We start from the raw sequence: 19937 nt of genomic DNA, 5'->3' as shown, positions 1-19937 counted from the left end.
AATCACTGTCCACTGGTTAGATAGATGGAATAATAAACAGAAGACAACTGAAAAAGACATTCTAGCAGGATGTGAGAAAGGGAGGAGGAAGAGAGGGCTGATTAAATGCTGGATTGTGGTCTTCATTGTACACATCCTTCTCAGCTGCCCTTGCACTTCTATTTGACCCCCCCCTCCACCCTCTTTTTTTTTGTTTTTTGTTTTTTGTCTGACAAGAAATGCTGTTTGTCAGTTTCCATGGCAACAAACACTGCATCATGGCAACTCCCGAAAGCATTCTATCAAATGACACTTGCTCCTTGACTTTTGTCGAATAAAAGTCTCTGTGGACATGTTTATTTATCACAACAACAGAGACCTTTACACAGCTATTCAGTGTTCAGGGCCCTGAGTAAATTATGTTTGTGTCATTTCATTTCTCTGAATGTATACTGCACCTGACCCTACTAAACTGTAGTTTGGCTCAAGCCAGACAGAGAAAGCAACACGTGGAACGGTTTGCACATGTTTAGCTAACGCTGCAATAACTTGTCAAGCAAAAGACATGAATCGGAGTGTGTGAAGAATGTGTTTGAAACAACGGTGGAAAGTTAAAAGTTAGCTGAAAACAAATGCTATCTAGTGACAACAGAATTTTAAATCATTCTGCTCCGGTGGCCATTTGAGGAACTGCAAATTTTTATAATATATTTCCATCACTGCAGTGTGGACGCTGATGGATGGGGTGTAGAAGCTATACCTTTAGATATGTAGATAAACAGAAATACCAGCTTAAACTTTGGGTCATGTAGCACATAGGCTGTGTTCAAATGCTAGCTCCTCACAGCTAGCATCAGTGGCTCTCTGGGCTCTTACTTGTACAGTGGGATATCAGGCTCCTTGCCCTCTGTTCTCAGGGTCAAACAGCACTGCTGTAGCTGAGACTTGGGGTCGTTCCAGTCCTGGTTCAGAATGAACTCCTGCAGCACAAAAAACAAAACATGCATGTAATTGCACACTCCGCTCCTTTCACCAACTTCTTTCAAAGAATCAGAAATATAGAAACCAGGCGCTGTTACGAACTCCCTCCTTCTGTTCCGCATGCTTTTATTTCATTCTTGCCATCTCCGCACTTTTTGCCCCCCTCCTTTTGGATTCACTTATTTGCTCTCTCTTTCTCGCTCTGACTGGCTCTCCATCTGTGTCTTCATGGCGAGTACAAATCACAGGCTACTTAAGACAAAAGCCAATCCCCGGCCAGAAATAAAGAGCGTCTGGGAGTCTCCCAGGTGTGCAGCCCTGATACATTTCTCTTATCCAAGGGGGACTTCTAAAAGCCCTTCCATTAACGGGGAAGCAGCCTTGTCATAAAAAGGCAGACTTTGAATCCAGAACTGTCTGGTCCTATTAATTTTCTACAAAGAGTGCTTCTGCTTCTGTTGCTCGCGCTACCCTACCTCTCTCCTCCTTCCCTTGCAACTGTTCTTGCTTCCGTGCTTTACTTCCCTCTTTCCTCCTTTCCTTCTCCCTAGGGGGGGCATCTGCACTCCCCCGGCCTAAAGCAGAGAAATCTGGGTGCGGAGCATATAGCCTACCGCCCCTAGTAGCCATTTCAATACGCACTCACATCATGTGCTGTCTATATGCATAATCACACAGACTTTAAAAAGGGGAACATAAGAAAAGGAGCATTTATGTAGCTGGTTTTGACTCTATTTCCATCCAAATTGGATGAAGCAGCACAGTGTGCAACACTGTGGTTTCCAGAAGGCTATGTAAGGAGACGTGCTGGCTGTTTCACAACTTTTCTTTTGGAAGTGGAAATGAGGTGCTCTCTTGCAGCGACCATGACGCAAAGCTCAGCTCCTCTAGAACTGGGGATTCTCCCTGGAGAGGCACACCAAGACAGCAATTAGCATGGCATATCAGACCACTGCAGCAGCTTCACAAGGAGAGGTCCACGCTGTGAGGGTACTCGTACAACAGCAAGTGTGTGTGTGTGCTTGCCCATTTAGGTATGAGAGTGCATTTGATAGTTTGTGTCTTCTACTACATTGGCTGTATAAATACAGGAATACAGAGAAGTCTTTGGAGTCTAAATTTGCCTGTCCTTCCTGGAGTTTGGACTCAAGACGACTCAACTTATTCAGCTCCTGCAAGTACTTTTTGGATCAATACAAAAACACTGACGACTAACATTAACAGCCCAATACATGCATCTCAACAGCGCTGCGATTCCCATTAAAGACGGCTAAAATAGCGGCCCAAGTTGCCATTGTTAGAGGCATTCAGGAGGAGAGCACCACTTCAGGCCTGGCATCGATGCTAGCGCCATTAGGGCCCGGCCATTAGCTCCCTCCTTCTCCTCCTCCTCCTCATCATCATCATCCTGCTTTTTTCCTTCTCTCTCTCTCTCTCTCTCTCTCAGGGTGTACGGCTCAACAAGCTCATTGATCAGGTCCAAGCGAGTGAATGGCTATCAATAGGGGCTCACCTTCAGCCGAGGGAAGAAGCAGACGTTCATGAAGGTGTGAACATACTCCAGGTCTTTATCAATGTAGAGAGCAGCGATGAAAGCTACACAAAGAAGAAAGAAACAAATGCAGTTAAGCAGTTGAGCTTCTGGCCTTAAATGTACATAAAACATTAACAAAGACTAGATCACAGGCCTCAGCCAAGGTGTGATCGCTATGGAAACAACAATCACACGCAGTAAAGGAATAAAGAAGGTACATTTCTGTGATTACTCATTTCTATAAATGTAAATAAAAGAATATTTTTCCACACCACGTTACATCGTTTTTATAAATATTTAACTATTTCAGAATCTTATTATTGCAAATTTGTATTAATATATATTTTCCAACCAAACTGAGTTACATTCACAGAAAATCAGAAGCTTCTTCCATTTTTGCCATTTCTTTGGTGTATTTCAGGGTTAATGTAAACAACAAGATAAGATGGCTTTGTATTTGCCTTCTTTTTTTTATCAAATAGGAAATTGGTATAGCAAGGGCCACAGAGAGTTCACAAAAACATCTATGTCATATATAAGATAAAACTGTATGTCAAGCTGGAATGGCGATCTAAGTGAGCTGAAAAAGATTCAAACGAAAACAGGAGGGTGTCATCTTCATCCGTCCCCTTTGTTTTTTTCCCCTTTCCTCTTCCATTAGATGCCACTGCACTCACTCATCTCTGTGACTAAGACAGTGGGACATGAGAGAGAAATAATAGGTAATATTTCATGGAGGGCCAGTGAGGGCCTGCTGTAGCTGCGGGGCATGACTGTTCATATACGGAAGAGCTGTGCTCATTTCCAGCACTGCCCCTCGTCCCTTTCTTGTGTCATCAACTCTGCTCTGGCCTAAACTTTGAGGGATTATTTGAAAGGCAAATGATATGAAGCTCTGTGTTGTTTTGTGATTCATGCATTAAGGTCTGCCTATTGAATGCTGACCTGGAACACATTAGTGGTTTTTTTTTTTTCGTCTTTCTTTCAGGTCCCAGCGGTTTATTTTATACCCTCTGTACCATAAACTCCCTCTGTGGGCCTAATGTGGACTGCTGCAAGTCTCATCTGATACACAAGAACTCAGTCTTACTGTACCTGCTCATTCCACACTGTTCCCACTGCATATTTATCTCTATAGTCCTGCTAACAGTAATGTGGACACACAAATAGCTGATACTTTTGCTACACTGCCTTGTTAAGTGAGTTTGAAATCAAGAAAATATTAGATGGTCTTGGTTACATACAACAGTTTAAATGTCATCTACAGATTGTTTTGTTTTGACTTAGATCTGTTGTTATGCGTGATTTTAATACTTATAATAGGATTATATTACCAAACACTGCACATGACCACTAGAGGCTGCATCCAAAGTCAGCATTTATAGACTTCTATGTTCAACTTAACTTTACAGCAGAAACATAGAAAGTATATAGAATCAGCCCTGTGCAGACTTTTTAACAGATCAAACCTAAAGAACCTCGTGAGAGTCAGACCTGTGACAGCTTCTTTATTTACTTCTTAAATAGCTGGAATTCTTCATGTGACTGTTCACTGCTGAAGCCCACACACAGTTCACAGTTTAAAGTCAAATATGAGTAAATGGATGTTAAACTGTATTATAATAATTTATACATAATAAAAAGGATTTGAAATGCAAGTGTCAGGTGCTGCCTACTCATTGTTGCTGCCCTGGAGAGTAGAGTTTTTCTTCTAATTACTTTAATATTATAAACAATCCAACTCCAATAGGCTGTGTGAAGATGTCATTATGTCAATCTTCTTATGCTGTCAAACAAATGGAAAGTACATTTTCTTGCTATGGTTATTTTACTGACAAAGCTTTAGAGCTCTTATTCAGTTGAAAAAATTATATTAAGCTAGAAAAAGCCCACACACTTATTTCAAGCTTAGTGATTGTGGCAGCTGGTGAAATTAAAGAAAAACATCAATGACTACTCCAGACATACTAAGCACACACGGAGCATCTTCAGCAGAGAAGCGACTTTGTTTGACATCTAACACAATGGGAACAAAGAAATCAATAACGGTACTTCACGCTGCCATCTTAAACTGCACAATCTAGAGAGGCACGCAAGGAAAGGGTGAGCGTGGGCCATCAAAAGGTCTATGAAAATGATCTTTGTATCCGTTTCACATATCTGGAGGTGAATCAAAGTAAAGGCGAACGTACACTCCAACAAGTCAGCCAGAGTCTTGGTCCGCAGGGCGACCGGACGTTTGGTTTTGTCATTGGTGATGGCAAAATCCTGCATGCCCAGCTCCTCCGCCACTTTGGCCTGGGTGCGGTTGTTCACCAAAGAACTGCGGAGCAACTGTGAACACAAAGACGCACACTTGCATGTAAATTCTCAGTAAACAAACAAAAAGACAAAAAAACATGGAGCGCAACATGGAGCGATTTGTGCAGAGTAAATGTTTTTAAGGAGACTGCACGTTGATCTTTTAAATATTACATCGTGACAGAGCGGATGACAACATGTTAGACTAGCTGAGACACATTTAAGTCTCTAAAAGCAAAAAACACAAACATGTTAAATATAGCTGCAAGATGCAGAGAAGAGCAAATGGAATGCAATATGACTGTCTGAATCTGTCTTGCTGTGATATGCCCTGCTTAAGAGTACACACGCAATCACAATTGGAGCCACACAAACACGCACTAACACTAGTTGAATGAGCACTTTTTTCCCCCCGATTTGAAATCCATTTCAGCTGTACCACATTTCGACTCTGGGGCATTGCTGGAGCTTTCAGTCTCTCAACGAAAAGCTGGCTGGAAGCTTTTATTCCGATGACGTCACGACTTCCATCTTAGAAGAAATGTCCATAAATAAATATCTAACCGCAGAGTGAAGTTCTTATTCAGTTTTAGACCAGTTCAATCCTTCTAGCCCGCAGTGGTAGGTCTTCTGAAGAAGTACTGACACTCAAATGAAAAGAGGCAGATGTAATGCCGTCTGACGCTGTCAGAAAATGGACTTGCATGTTCAAAGTCTGATCATTCACTTTCTACCTGTGTGTTACAGGCAGTGCAAGTTCGTGCGCACACGTAACTTTATTTTTTCAGATGCTTGACAGTTTTTGCAAAAACTGTGCCGAAAAAAGATGTGTTATTGAAAACCACTGAACAATTTTGTCTCATGACAATAACCATCAAGAGGAGTACAGTACACATACAAGCAGAGTGTGCAGTGAAAACAACCAAAAACAGAAAGGAGGTAAAAACCTGGCTGGCACATGGAGATTCACAGATTGAAAGGAAGAAGAGAAAAAAACATCCCTGCACCACCACCAACCCCACACACTTTCCCTGAAAAAGTAGCAAAAGTAGGAAGCAAGCACACATTCAAGGTCAAACACAGGTGCAGAGGCACAGATGTACTATTTGTGGGTGTTAAAAAAAAAGCCAGTTGTGACAATCTTACTGTTAAATGTCCTTCATGGTGGTCAGGGAAGTGGATGAAAAGATATTCTGTGGCTACCAGCTGCATGATGGAGTCTCCCAGGAACTCCATCCTCTGGTTGTGGCCTCTGGAAAAGAGCACAGTGTGGAGAGAGGTAAACAAGGGTGTATGAGGTAACAGAATTTACCACCAGAGAGCTCTATGCTTTTTTTGCAGAACACTATAATGCCATGATGAAGTTAACCTTTAGATATATACCACCAAAATCCAACCCCTCATTTCAAGCCATTGTACCAAATTTTGAAGAAATTCTGGCAAGGTGTTTGTGAAACATGGAAAGTAAGGAACGTGTTACTTCACAGCGGCCATCTTCAAATCTTTATAGGTGAAGTTCTTTCCACACTTTAAGGACTCCTCTTAAGGCATTCTGAAGATATTATGTTTGTGACACAAGTTATAAAATGTGCTACATGAGTACACAGTGGCTTTGACCTAAGACCTCTAACCACCAAAAACCAATCAGTTCATCCTGAATCCATGTTGACATTTTTACAAAATTTTGAGGCCATGTTTAGATAGTGTTTTCCCAAGGAGAGGATGCAATGACACATTTAAAGTGTGGGGATGCTTCCTGAGAACACCGTTATCTACCACCTAAGTTCCATCAGTTTACCCTAGAATCCACGTGAACATGTGTACAAAATTTGAAGAGATTTCATAGCATCCTTGAGATATTGTGTTTGGAACAACAGGATGTGCAAAAGCATTTAAAGAAATACCCGACTGAGGCAGAGGTGTGATATATAAGTCCATTTTACCAAAAGTACCAAAAATATTAGATCAGTTTGTACTTAGTTTGTACCAAAAGTTTCATCAAGGTATTCGCTTACGTACAAATAATACGTACAAAGAAGTACAGCACAGAAGGAAATGCCTCTGGGCAGGGCTGTTGCGAGCGCAAAAAGCATAAAAACAGAAAACACAAAGTCTATAGAAATATATATGGGAAATGAAATGGTATGAAGTGAAGGAATAATAAATGAGAATAGGATGGGATTCACATGAGGTCATTCATCCACACATCAGTGGGGCATGAAAGGCATCATGCTATCTTGAGAAATCTACCATGCTTTTAGTCTTTTAACAGGAACGGTGAAGTCTGCTGATGTACATTTCATGGGTGGCCTTTGGGAGCAGCTGCACTGACAGGCTGTGTGACAACTCAGCGGCTGCCTGAAGTTGTTATGAAGAAAACGCTCGGCTTTGACTGAAATTCAAATGTAAAAGAAGAAAAAAAACCTCTGGTACACCTGCAGGAGGAGCCTGTCAAAAAAAGCCTAAGCCCACAAAGGCGGCAACTGTGCACAGAGGTTTAGAGAACATCTTTTAACCCTCTAACAATTCCTCGAAAAAGCTAATGGCAGCGCTGTGATACTGTACATCAGCTTCCTGCCCATCAGTGAAAGGCAGGCAGCATACTGTAACTCCCAGCACAGTGCTAGACAGGGCAGCAGGAGGGGGAGCACGCAACTGCTGCTGCTGTAATGGTCATTAATTAAACAGAATTATAGATTAGCATTGCAGATGTGGGCTGGTGCTGTGCCAGGCAGGCAGGAAATGTTGGGTGGGGGGGTGAGTGAGTGAGTGCCATACAGCGCAGAGAGGTATATTCGGCAACAGAGCACATATCCGTCAATAGCAGAAGGGGGTGGAAGTCTGAAGATGAGAGAGAAAGATGCAGAGGTAGACGATGAGGAGGAGGTCGACATCAAAGAGAGAAAAAGGTCAAAGTTTATTGTCCAATTTTAAGCGGCTCTGCCTTTTATAAAGCACAGCATCAGAGCCAAAGAGATCTGAGGTTAAACCTCAGTCAGAGCACATTTAGCAGGACTGTCCACTTTTTGATGTTAGATTATTTCTATATGTTGAATAATGCTTTAATGTGTAAAATGACTGTGAACATGTTCACCATCATGTTCTGCTCCTCCACAAAGGATTCAATTTATCATCTCGTATTAAACCAAAGAAGGCTTTCCAGTTTGTGGAGATCATGATTTTCCAGCTTTAAAGGTGGACTAAAAGTGGGCTGACTTGCTTTCGAAGCCAGCCTCAAGTGGCTCTTAAAGGAACTGCTGTTTATTTAATTAAAATTCTTAGCGCTAGAGCTTGCTGCTTGATCTGCTGGTAATCCTGTTAATCTGCAGTTAAAATGTCAACAAGGTATTTCACGTCCTAAGTTATGAGAGAAAGTATTTCCTGAGGTAACAACGACTCTGACCTTGACGTACTTTGTTCTTGTTAGTTCATTCTCAACTTAACTAACATCAGATCTATAAAGGTCAAAAATACTGCGTTGGACATCAGTCAAACTAATTAACGTCCGTCACGTAAATGCTTAACTGAACTTAAAGCGATGCTTGTGAGCAGGCTGTAGTACATGTCATGTGAACAGTAGGTAGGCCATGTATTTGCTTCTTGAAGAGTAGATGGCCAGGTGAAGAGCATCCATACAAATGTTGTTAAAAAAGACGATTCATCAAGGTGTTCTTAGGACATTGTTCAAAAGAACAGCCCTGCCTCCCCTTCTGGGGTGGCCAGAAGGAGACAGTTTAATGACACTTTTTGAACAGGGGGAGAATGCCTTAATAATGACCATGAAGATATTTTGAGATACATTAACTTCCAAAAAAAAGATCTATATGGTCTAATAAGGGAAATTTTTTCCATGTAAGTGAATTTACTGTGCAATTCTGCTAGATAAGAGCCTGAAATTTCATTATATAAAAAAGTACCCTTTTGAATTAATGCTAATCTTGTCATGTAGTTAAAAATGACTTCCAGACTATATGTAAAGTCGATTCTTCGTTTTCACCTGAAAGTACAGAGACACTGCATGCCAAGTCCAAAAGTGAGCACTTACCCCCTCGACCCTCTGAGCAACAATTTGTCAGAAGTAGTTGGCGATTACACATTTGAACCTTATACAAGCACGCACATACAAAGCAAGAACATTATTTCCCTAAGAACCAGGAGGAAAAATAGTTTTTTTAGGAAAAAAAGCCCCCCCTCCTCGGAGCGGGCAGCCCGTTGCTGCCTTTTCAGAAGGGCTGTTAAAGGTATTTTAGATCAAAGTCAAAGGCGAATAAAGACCTCGGCTCCACACTTTACTTCAATTTCCCCCACCTTACTGGAGCATTGTGCCTCTGCTGTTGAAGTGAATAAGGGATGGCTCTTTGTGCCGCTTCACACAGAAACGCACTCCTCTTTGACCCGCTCTATCTCTTAGTTTTTTCCTCCATCTTTTCCCCTCGTCTCTCACTGTCATTCCACAGTTGCCTTTTTTTACTCTGCCTCCTATCGGTTGTGAAATTAGCTCACACTGCACCTTTTCAATCTTCTTCTAGATTTCCTGGTGCACTCTTCTACCCTCTCACAAATGTTATGTACAGGCGGTTTTGAAGAAAAAATCTGCGTCAAACACCTGGATGTGTTTACATGTACAGTACTGAAGTACAAGAGCAAGGAGTTCTCCCTGGCCTCCATTTTTTTTCTTTCCTCTATCCTCCCCTTCTCGTTCTACCTCATCCAAAATTCAGTTCTTCACGCTCTCCTGATCTGTGGCAGAGTCCTTTCATTAAGAGGCTCTGTGATTATTTTTAATGTGGGAGTGCACATCAGGCAGTGTCCCTTCACTCCTAATGAAGTTCTGCCCTGGACCTCAAAGATGCAGTGAAACAGAAAGTACGCTTTTTGATCCTGTGACCCTGCAGTACCTGTCTCCAATTATTCAGTGGATTTTCAGCACAAATAATATAAAATCAATATAGACAAACTAATTAGTTACCTGATTACTTGAATGTTCTTTGTAGAAGTAATAGTAAAAGTGATAGCATAATTAAAAAATAAGAAAAAGCTTAAAAGGATTATAACGGTAAAGCTTTCTTTTCCAAATGAAATAAACTGCTTCTTGATGGGAGATATTGATGGAGGTAATTGACAGTTTGAGGCTTAAACAGCGGTGAGGCCTGCGCACTGCTTTGGTAATTATTATTTTGCAGAATACATAACAGCTTTTTTTCAGCTGCAAACATCATAAATATTGTATTTACAGATATTCTGACTTTCTAAACTAAATTGATAAAAGAATTGTGTGTATTAAAGCCGCACAGTAAAACATCCTTTCATTTCACAAATACTGAACATGAAGAGAGAGCGCTCCTTTTTTTCCTGAACAGTGAGAATCTTGCAACACCCAGCTCTTCCGCTGTGAGAGGAGATAGGAAGCTCAGCGCCTGGGGGCTCTGCTCTCCATTTCTGTTGTCTGATGGTAGCCTCCGGTCTCCACTGCTTCTAGACACGGTCAACTCCCACTCTTCCTTCCTGTGCTGTCTTCTTCTAGGTCAGATTGTCCTCTACTTCTGCATAAACCGAAGGGTCTGAAGGCCAACCTCGGCGCTGTCTTCCTCATCTGCGGGCCTACCTTATTGTCTGACCTTCCTTTCCATTCCCTGACCTCGTTCCTATCTCCATCTTGACAGCGTGATCTACTTTGGTGTAACCTTTGGTCCTTATGGGCAGCCATTGCTCAGTCCAGCTTTTGAGTCAGGTCAGCTCTATTTAGGTCAACCCGCCTTTGGCTACTAATGAGCTAATGAACATAAATTACCCCGAAAAATATATAAATTCTTTCCTTTTTGTGCTTCAAGCTAAAGTAACAATAAAATTCTATGAAATGAAAAAACGCATTCGCATTCTCACCCTACATACAGTGAACCATGATGTCACCAAGTTTGAAAATATCATTGGTATCAACCTTGAGTTGGAAAGTCCTCAAAGTAAAGCTCAGTAGGACACAAACCTCTGGACCTCTAATCAACTTCACTGACCCTGAGTGAGGAGAGATTTGACATTTAAGTGATGGATTAGAACATACAGAGCAGAGCACTGTATGTGTGAATATGTGCACATGCACACACACACACACACACACACACACTCAAAGCAATGTCCTTGTGGCAAACCTAAGCAAGCAATTACAGACTGCAGCCTGCCAATAAGATATCAGAGGTGTGCTGCCAAGGCTAATTTGTTTTAGCTGTCAAACTCACTATTGTGTTGTGTTGTAAAGCTCAGAAGTGAGATAAGCCTCAATTGCAAATAACCCTCTCATAGTCAGAGTCGGAAACACCTCAAATTGGAGTGAGCAGTCTCATTAATGGAAACATTTTCTTATGAAAACAGCAATCTTTTCAAACTTGCATTCTCTGAGTATATGACTAAGGTTAAAGCCTAGCTACACAGTAATGGCATATTTGTTACAAACAGGCCAAGCCGCTCGCTCACAGATCAATTTTAAGTCATCTCTGTAGAAGTTTGTAACTTCACTGACTATTGAACAAATGTCATAACAGAGGCGAAGGGGAAAGGATGGAAAAAAAAAACCTTCCCAATGTCAGGGCTAAATCACCACTGCACTGCTGTAGATGCTGCAATTAACAGAGAAAAACAGACCAAAGTCCAAATGCATCCCTCTTTGAGCAGAATATGCTTGAGTTATTCATTTATAGTAGATGCAGTCTGAAATAAATGTGGATAAAAAAAAAGAGTGAGAATTCACAGGGTGGTCTAAAGCATGACAACGAGAGTAAAAAAATTCTGTCAAATAAAAGATGTGAATGAAAAAGAGAAGTTTTAAACCTCCTGACCCAGACAAGCCAGTGAATCAAAACCTGGACTCCCATGGGGTAAGGGCGGGTTATGACCTCAGAGGCAGGCAGACTATAGATATGGGGATTTCACAGTCCCTTGGGTCTCTGTCTCTTTCTTCACTGTAAAACCAAACAGCAGCTGAAAAAGCCATTGTGGAAGAGGCAAAAGCAGTTCCTCTAATGGCCACTAGAAGCTGGCTCTAAAAGTGAGTTATACCCAAGCGGCAACCTTCGGGGTTCAGATTTGAAGCCCATGTGGAAGTGTCAAAACTCGCGCCGCAACTGCTGGGGGCTGGCTCAAAAAGCGAGTCATTTCCCATAGACTCCCATGTTAAAATGGCCGACTTTACAGCAGAAATGAACATTTTACAGCCTGGTACAAAAAACCATTCTGGTCTCAAATGATAGGTTCCCTTCTATTGTCAATTGTACAGGGGGGTGCTCCCCAAAAAATTGACCTCCATGTTAAAATGTCTATGTTAACAACCTTGTTAGGCATAATTAAGTGTGTGGCGCACCACTGCTTTGCCCGTATTTGGATTAACTGGATATATGGTAGACATGACATCACAGACACAGTTTGTCCATTATGATTTATAGTATTTGCTGAAGAGGTTCTGATTAAAAAAAAGTGCCTAAACGTTTTTCCAAGATGGGTCACCCATAGGTTTCATGAAAACCTACTGTGTATACTGTGTATCCTGTGTATCATGGGAGGTTCACTGGAAGAGGCACTGAGCCCAAAACAACATTGCCATAGGCCATCGTTCACTGAGGTACTTTGAACATGACATTCAAGACAACATTTGTTACAGAGCTAGCCTGCAAGACTGCAAGAGCATGTTTAAGCTGCAGGGGGTAAACATAATGATGATGTGGGAGGATGAGGAGGAGGGACTGCCAGAGTCACAACAGATACAACAATTTAAAACGCTCAACATAGAAAACTCCCTGCATCTCAGATCATATTAACTATAATGCATCATGCCTCATCACCTCTGTGGAAATCAACAGAAAAGCCCAAGCTACTTCTACAGCATCCTAGCAAATTACATCTGACCAAATGGAGACTCACTTTGCATTTTAATTGGCTGTAACTCTATTATCAACAAACAAACGGCGACAGTACTCACAGGGTGAGGTGGTTGAAACCTACGGTCCTCAGGGTGAAAGCTCTGGCCAGGAGACGCACATGTGTGAACAAAACTCCGATAGCGTCCTCAAAGTCGGTCAGTTTCTGGAGGACTGGGGATGTTTCAATTAGTTGTCGGTCAGTCTGAGGTTCCTGCACCTGTTAGGGGGGAAAATGGCAGGAAGGGATTTTTGGTGACAAACTAGCATGACTGACACAAGGGAATGCAACTGCTCCAACTCCAATAGCATACTGAATTAATCATCTTTCATTTTCAAAAAGACAGTAACAAATCATTAAAGAGACAACACAACAAGATGATGACAAGAAGAGCAAGGATCCACTAGCATGTCACAAGGCGACGTATTTCTGTCAAAATGACAACCGTAGGGGTGGATTAGAACACACCACCTGTAGTTTGGTCACAGATGAATTTGTGCGAATTTGCAATCCCACCAATCTCACAGGAATCCAGCAGCCTCACAGGGTACACAAAGTCCATAAATAAACATTTCCCAGTTTGATGTGGGTGGACCTGACTAACCTGCACGAAGCCCTGACCTGAACCCTATCCAACACCTTTGTAATGTACTGGAACACTGACTGCTAGTGTTTGTGGCATGACTTCAGTTTTAGGCCTCACTGCATGAGAACAAACCCTTGCAGCATCCCGTGTGGCCATTCCACGTATACTTGAATCACATAGAAAAAAACACTCTGCATAAAGGAGTCAGATAAATTCCTTAAATGAAATCAGCATGTGCTGCTTGAGGGTCTGGTTAGAGTGTGTGTTTTTACTCTGCCTCAAAACAAACTCAGATGAACTGCAGCAGATGGAATCTTAGTCATTAAGTTTTAAGTCAAACAGCCCCCCCCTTCTCGCTCTAAATCTGGTGATTCCCGCGGTCAATTAATATCTCTGGTGACTCATACCATAATACAGTAAGTTTGTTTGCACTAAGCAGGCTGTATTAGAGACTCCCAGTGTTGTGACTGTGATGAGTCTTCAAACAAAGTGTTGGTTTTTTTGGGGGTTTTGCTGTGGATTATGCCATTATCATTAGCTTTAGGGCTTGGTGAGTTCAGCGGTAGACGGGTTCAGCACAAACATGTTGCTCTCTCTAACTACAGTGTTTGCTCATGACTGTGCTCATTAGAAAAAGAAATAATATGCTAGGAAAAATATGTGGATGCATGTTTGTTGAATCAAGAGGTATCCTTATGGGTGCATTAATTAGGCTGCTAGAATCATCTAATTGGTCTCTGTGTGGTGCAACCGTTAGCTTGACCAAGACATGTTTCTTCCACCCAAAACACAAATGTTGAGAAATGTAATTTCATGTGGACATTCAAAGGGAACAAAAGCACGCTCAGTTGACCTTGTTACCCTGCTCTATTCTGCTGTAAGCCCAGAAAATTGTAATAAAGACTACATTCAAGGCCCTCTTAAGGGAAGATGGCCACTTTCTTCATTTTCTAGTATTTTCTTTGTCTGAAGAAAATGACAAGTAAACAGCTTTCTCAAAGTCTCCCATGTCAAAGCAGTGCACAGAGCAGAGATGTATTTATAAACTCAGTATTTTAATTGGAAGGCTGCCGGTAATGTCATGGTTCCATCTACCAATATGTCCTAAGAAACATTTTATTCCTGCCTTTTTTTTTCTTCCTCTGTTAATTAACGAAAGGCGTTTAAATGTCATGCATCACAACTAACAACATCTGACGAGTTCAGCACTCACAGGGGCTAGCTATCCTTCAGGGGGAATGGCCAGCAGCAAAGCTTCAAACGAAGTGGAGAAAGGAGGAAAAAAATCAACAGCAAAAATAAAAAAAATAAAAGATGTTTGAAATGGCTTCAAAGCATCACTTTCAGATCAGTCCAGACAGAAAGCAGAATCAGAGCCGAGGTCTCCCCCCCATCCCCCCAAAAGAGCTTGACACTTATGTATCTCCCCGATAAACTAAAGGAGAAATTTTGTAATCCAGAGTAGACGTAAATGACGTCCTGGTAAATTATTCTGGAGGGCTGTGGAGTGATGATGCACTGGTGCAAATCAAGCGAACACGAAAGACATGAAGACGTGCCTGAAAACCACGAAGCGTTCCTGACCGTGCTCTACAGGGCATGTCGATGGCAAGACTAATTTATGCGTGTACACCAAAGATTTGTGCACGCATAATTACACATGCCATGGCGGGCTGCCACCGCTTTCAACTCAAACCTCATCAAGGTGGCTCATCCTCAACTTGGCGAGGAGAGAGAAGAGGTTACACACCTTGACATCTTTCAGCAACAGTTTCGGGGCCTATCTGAAGCTTTTAAATAAATAAACAAAATGCTTTTTTGTGTTTAGGTTCGATTATCTTGAGCCAAAGGGTCAGGATGCTATCAAGCTACTAAGAGGATTGGCACAATTTACAGGCGTGACCCCACTGGCGAGGGGGGACCACCCACAGGAAACCTCAGCATTCGCTCGGCGTGCGGTAATGAGACCGCGACTCTGAAGCGACTAATGACTACTCATGCAGCACACTGTGGAGGTTCCCTTTCGTAAGGGCTGACCTCCGGGGCTCCGCCCTGACCACTCTTGCCCAGCTGCTGGGGCCTCCACTGCGCAGCTCACCAGGTAAACAGACTGCTGCATGTGCTGGGTTTATTCCAAGCACAAAAAAAAACAAAACAAAAAAAAAAAAAACATCCAGGCTCTCTGTGGGATCTCCAGCATTTGGGGGATGCAAAATAAAAAGGGGGTGAGGAGGCAAATATGCAGAAAAAACAAATAGGTAAACACACAATGCTATTTTGGGCCAAACATGGATATGTAAAAATGTACATATGAAAGCACTATCAAACACTTGCACTGCAGCAAGACGAAGAGAATAAAGCGCTTAAAGACGAGTCTCAGCATACACACAAAGAAACACTTTCTCCTCTCAAACACATCAGAGAGAAAGATGCCTGACGGTCCCTGGAGGCCCCATGTGATTCGGGACTGTAATCCTGTTATGGCATCTTTGATCTCTTTTTTTCCCAAATCCTAATTTCAAACAAACACTGTTGACATGTTCAATGTTTCTGGGCAGATCATGCAAAGCAAAAGAACAGCAGAACAGTCGGAGTGAGGAGACAGCGAGTGAGTGATGATGATGGAGAAGGCGCAAGAAATAGGAGGAAGAGAGAAACTGAGTAAATGGAAAAAGCGGATTAGGGTTTCAACCAAAATGGAGAGCAGCACGACATGGAGCCGAACAATGAAGACTAGTGGAAGTAACCGGGGGCCTTGTGACAGCTATAAAGAACTCAGTCAGCCTCAGGCAAAATAACTAGCAGCTTGCCCACCTCTGCTCCTTGAGAACATTTAGGCTAGAGAATTTCAAAGGTGGAAGATGGCCTTTCTTTCTTGGGGGTGAGGTGAGTTTTAATGAGACGCACCAACACAAAATAAACATCAATAATGAAAGATATCTCAACCAACCTGCAGGGGGTGTGGTGGGTAGTGGAGCCAGACCTCCCGCAGGTCCTGTGAAGACAGAAACAGAGATGAATGAGTCAGAGGGAAGAAATGACTGTCTACTCCCTTTGTAAGACAGTTATCTACTATAAAACTGGAAACAGGTTAACAGTACACATAAACATGGTTATAAATAATAAGAAACATCACAGTCTTTATAAACAAATGACTGAGTCGAATATAAGGCAGCGACATCAGCACTGTCTGCAGCACAAGTAGCACCCAATTTGAAATACTTTGGTAATAACTATGCACAATTGACATGTTTAAATTCTCTCTATTTGCAGCCATCATTTGGTTTTTCCAGTATGTGGATATACAGAGAATATCACATATCAATACTAGAATATTTCTCTCTCTTAGGTACTGGAATCTGTCCCTAAAGTCCAATATTGGTCATGGTCTTGGAGTGCAAGAGCAGACAACCAGAGCCCTGATCAGATTTCTGTTAACTGCTTTAAAGCTATTTGAATAGATGTGTTGGATAATGAGATAGAGTTTGTGTTGTCTATTAGAGACACTTTAATGTCGTGTGCAAAATAAAATACTATTCCAAACATTGAGTGTTCTTAATGAGAAGCAATGCTCTCCTTTCTCCTACTAAGTATGTTGCTGACAAGATGTAAACAGAACTGACATATTATCACTTTATAGTTAGAAACTACTAGCAAACAACAACTGCTGATTTAGCTTCAACATCTAACAGAATTAGTATTAATATGAACGTGTGTTTCTTGACACACTGATGAATCAACACATGCTCGATGTTGCTTCTTCTTTTAGCTCAGGACAATATTTGACTATTTAGCTACCTAATATTACATTGAGCAGCTAGTTGCAAAATATAGGGGTGAGCCAGACACTTTTGTGTGTGTGTGTGCACCACCAGACCCCTCACAGCACAAGTTTATTTAGTGCCAGAACCACTACTGTTCAGAAGTTCTGAGTGGCTCTTACAAACTGCAGGCCCAGGACTCAAGGCTTATTGGCTAGCCTCACAGTGACGGGGGTGCAAAGTGAAAACAGGCCTAAGGCAAGGCTTTGTTGAGTTTTAACACTGCTGATTGAGATGAAAGATATCGATTCATCACGTCATATAATAATAATAAAAAACACCAAGTGAAAGAAGTGACACTGAGCCAACAAGGTTGGTGCCATAAAAGTTAAACCAGGGCCAAAAGTTGCTAAAATGCTTTGTATAATTGACAACCATCGCCATGCAAGCAAAACAAAAGTATCGACTAGCGGCTTTAAAATGGCACCAGAGAGGATGTAATTTAAGTTATAATTGATTTTGGGGTGAGTAAAAAAAATGAAACCCTGTAGGAGTGCAGTGATGCAGCACAGACAGCTGTATGCAGGGGACATCAGCTATCTTAGTACTTTCAGGTGCCATCAGCTGGCCCTATGGGGGGGCGGTGAAATAACTGCAAATGAGCCAGCATCTCATTTCCAGAGCCAGAGGTCTGTATATCGACCACCCACTGTGGAGTAAGGTGGTGGTGGAGGAGCGGGAGGAGGGGACGAAGTTGTGATGTGGATTTGAGCGGAAGGGAAGGGGTGTGTGGTGGTGGGTGAAGGGGTGGTAGGATTTAGCTTTTAAGAGGTGAGTCGTCTCTAGAGACTCACACACACACTGACAGTGCTGGACTTTTGCCCGCCTAGCCTGTGGAGAGAAATATGTGCAAGATCAACATGTTTCCACAACCCTGCTCTGAGGTAACCACACAAGATCGAATGGTAGAGAGACACAGGCTGGAAAGCATACAGCGCAGAGAGAGAGAGAGAGGGAGTATAAGCTGTGGCTCTTAAGTTGTTGCCAAGGACAACGCCTGCCAGAGGCAGTTTTGGGCCGGGGGTCTAACGTTGGGTGAGTCATGGTGGTGATAGAGATGTGGAGAGGGCCTCTAAAGTACAGCATCACTCAGGTGTTTAAAAGGTTCAAGGAGGTAAACCTATAAAATGCGGGCGTCAGCCCAGTGCACAGTGTGTGTGTGCGGTCAGCAGCATCGAATGGACGCCTCATCTTCTCAACCCACCCAGCTCGCAACCCATCGCCCTGAGCAGCCAATGAAAAATTCATGAAAGTGGTCAATACGTTTGAGTAAACGCTTCCTTTTGGTTGCTTGTCTCTTACCCTGGAACTGGAGTTGAAAAACACTAAGTACATAGCAGGTATCAGGTCAACACTGCGCTCACTTGTGAGTACACAAGCTGTTGAAAGGATGGCATCACTCATGTCAACAGCATTAGCTAATGGAGGATGTGTTGTTTGTTCTATAATTTTTTTAATAGGAAATCATTGTTACGTACTTACAATGTTTTCCCCTGTTTTTATAATAACAGTGGCGTCAAATAAACCCCTATGTCCCTCTGTAGACCTTACACAGTTAAGTCCAATAAGTAATTACATAACTACAAAAAAATGTACAAAGTTTTCTCTGTTTCTACTCAATGCATTTCAGAACAAATGGGATGTTATGGAGCCCAGAAATGTAACTCTCATAAATGTAAAAATAATCAAATAATTCACAGAAATTTCACAATAAGTCACTCCTGATCTGAATATCAGTTAGCACAGTCCTTATGGCTGATGAAAAAGGCATTTTTTTTAACATATTTTACTATACTTTAAATTTTTCTCTAAAATGAAAAATTTCTTGTGAGAACATCCCCACATTTATGGCTTTAATCACACACAAGTGTATCACATCAGGTTCACATGGTTACTCAGCATTTTGAAAGATGCATGCATCAGCGGGTGCTTGAGGAACATGTGACACCATCTGTAAAAAAATAAGAAGTAAAAAACTATTTAAAGTTTAAAGTGTAACTGGCCCTTGCAACATGACAATGACCCAAAACACACCAGTAAATCCAGCAAGGACTGGCTGAAAACTAGGAAATAGAGAATCCTGGAATGGTCAAGTCAAAGCCCAGAGCTTAATCCCACTGAGATGCTGTGGGCTGACATGAAAGAAACCTGCTTGAGGAATGGGGCAAGATTTCCTCAGACTGAGGTCAGAGACTGCAACTCTAACACTACTAACACTACTAACTTTTCCCTCGTTAGAAAATGCACTTTTATTGATATTTTGTTTGATGATTAAGGCTACTTGTTGTTATTTACCTGCAATAAACTGTGTCTATGGGCCAATAAACTGTAAAGAAAAGGCCGTTTATGATGTGTTCAATGTCAGAATTAAACTAAAAACACCTATTGAAAGTGCTGAATCAAAACAAATTTAGCATCATAAAACCACAACACAGGTTGAAAGATGCTAAAATTTATATTGGATAGAAGTTTTGATTGGCAAAAAATGTGTTTGAATATGAGGCAGGGTAAGCAGAGACCAATACCAACTGCTATATAAGGGTTCATCTATTAGCAGAATACCAAGAATGTTCAATATATCTTAAATGTATGTAATATGGGGCAACAAAGAATCATGGCTGAAATTACAAGGGGTGTTATAGCATCAGTTCCACTGTTTGGGCAGATTGCAGACTCTATAATATAGCCTGAATATCAATTGTCACCATCTGCAAGGTGTATTATGGAATAATTATGTTTCCAAAAAAAATGCATAACTTGCTGTGAAAATACACAGGAAAGTGATGGATCTTTGAACCACACACACGAGCAAGAGGAAAATGAAACTGAG

General features: G+C 41.7%; 1 protein-coding gene across 2 annotated transcripts in view; it reads right to left on the bottom strand.

The window, feature by feature from the left end:
• drosha (drosha ribonuclease III) overlaps positions 1–19937 on the bottom strand; it is an 80544-nt gene that overhangs the window by 13191 nt on the left and 47416 nt on the right. For both annotated transcript variants that reach the window (XM_028433329.1, XM_028433328.1), the window contains exons 24-29: positions 16237–16281; positions 12762–12919; positions 5942–6047; positions 4687–4828; positions 2474–2556; positions 856–959 (exon numbers count right to left, since the gene is read on the bottom strand). In XM_028433329.1, the coding sequence (XP_028289130.1) occupies positions 856–959; positions 2474–2556; positions 4687–4828; positions 5942–6047; positions 12762–12919; positions 16237–16281 (638 nt within the window). The remainder of the gene's footprint in view (positions 1–855; positions 960–2473; positions 2557–4686; positions 4829–5941; positions 6048–12761; positions 12920–16236; positions 16282–19937) is intronic.

The sequence above is a fragment of the Parambassis ranga genome, chromosome 20 (genome assembly GCF_900634625.1).
Source record: "Parambassis ranga chromosome 20, fParRan2.1, whole genome shotgun sequence".
NCBI lineage: Eukaryota > Metazoa > Chordata > Actinopteri > Ambassidae > Parambassis > Parambassis ranga.
Note: the sequence above shows the minus strand (reverse complement) of the source record. Positions and strands in the feature narration are given on the sequence as shown.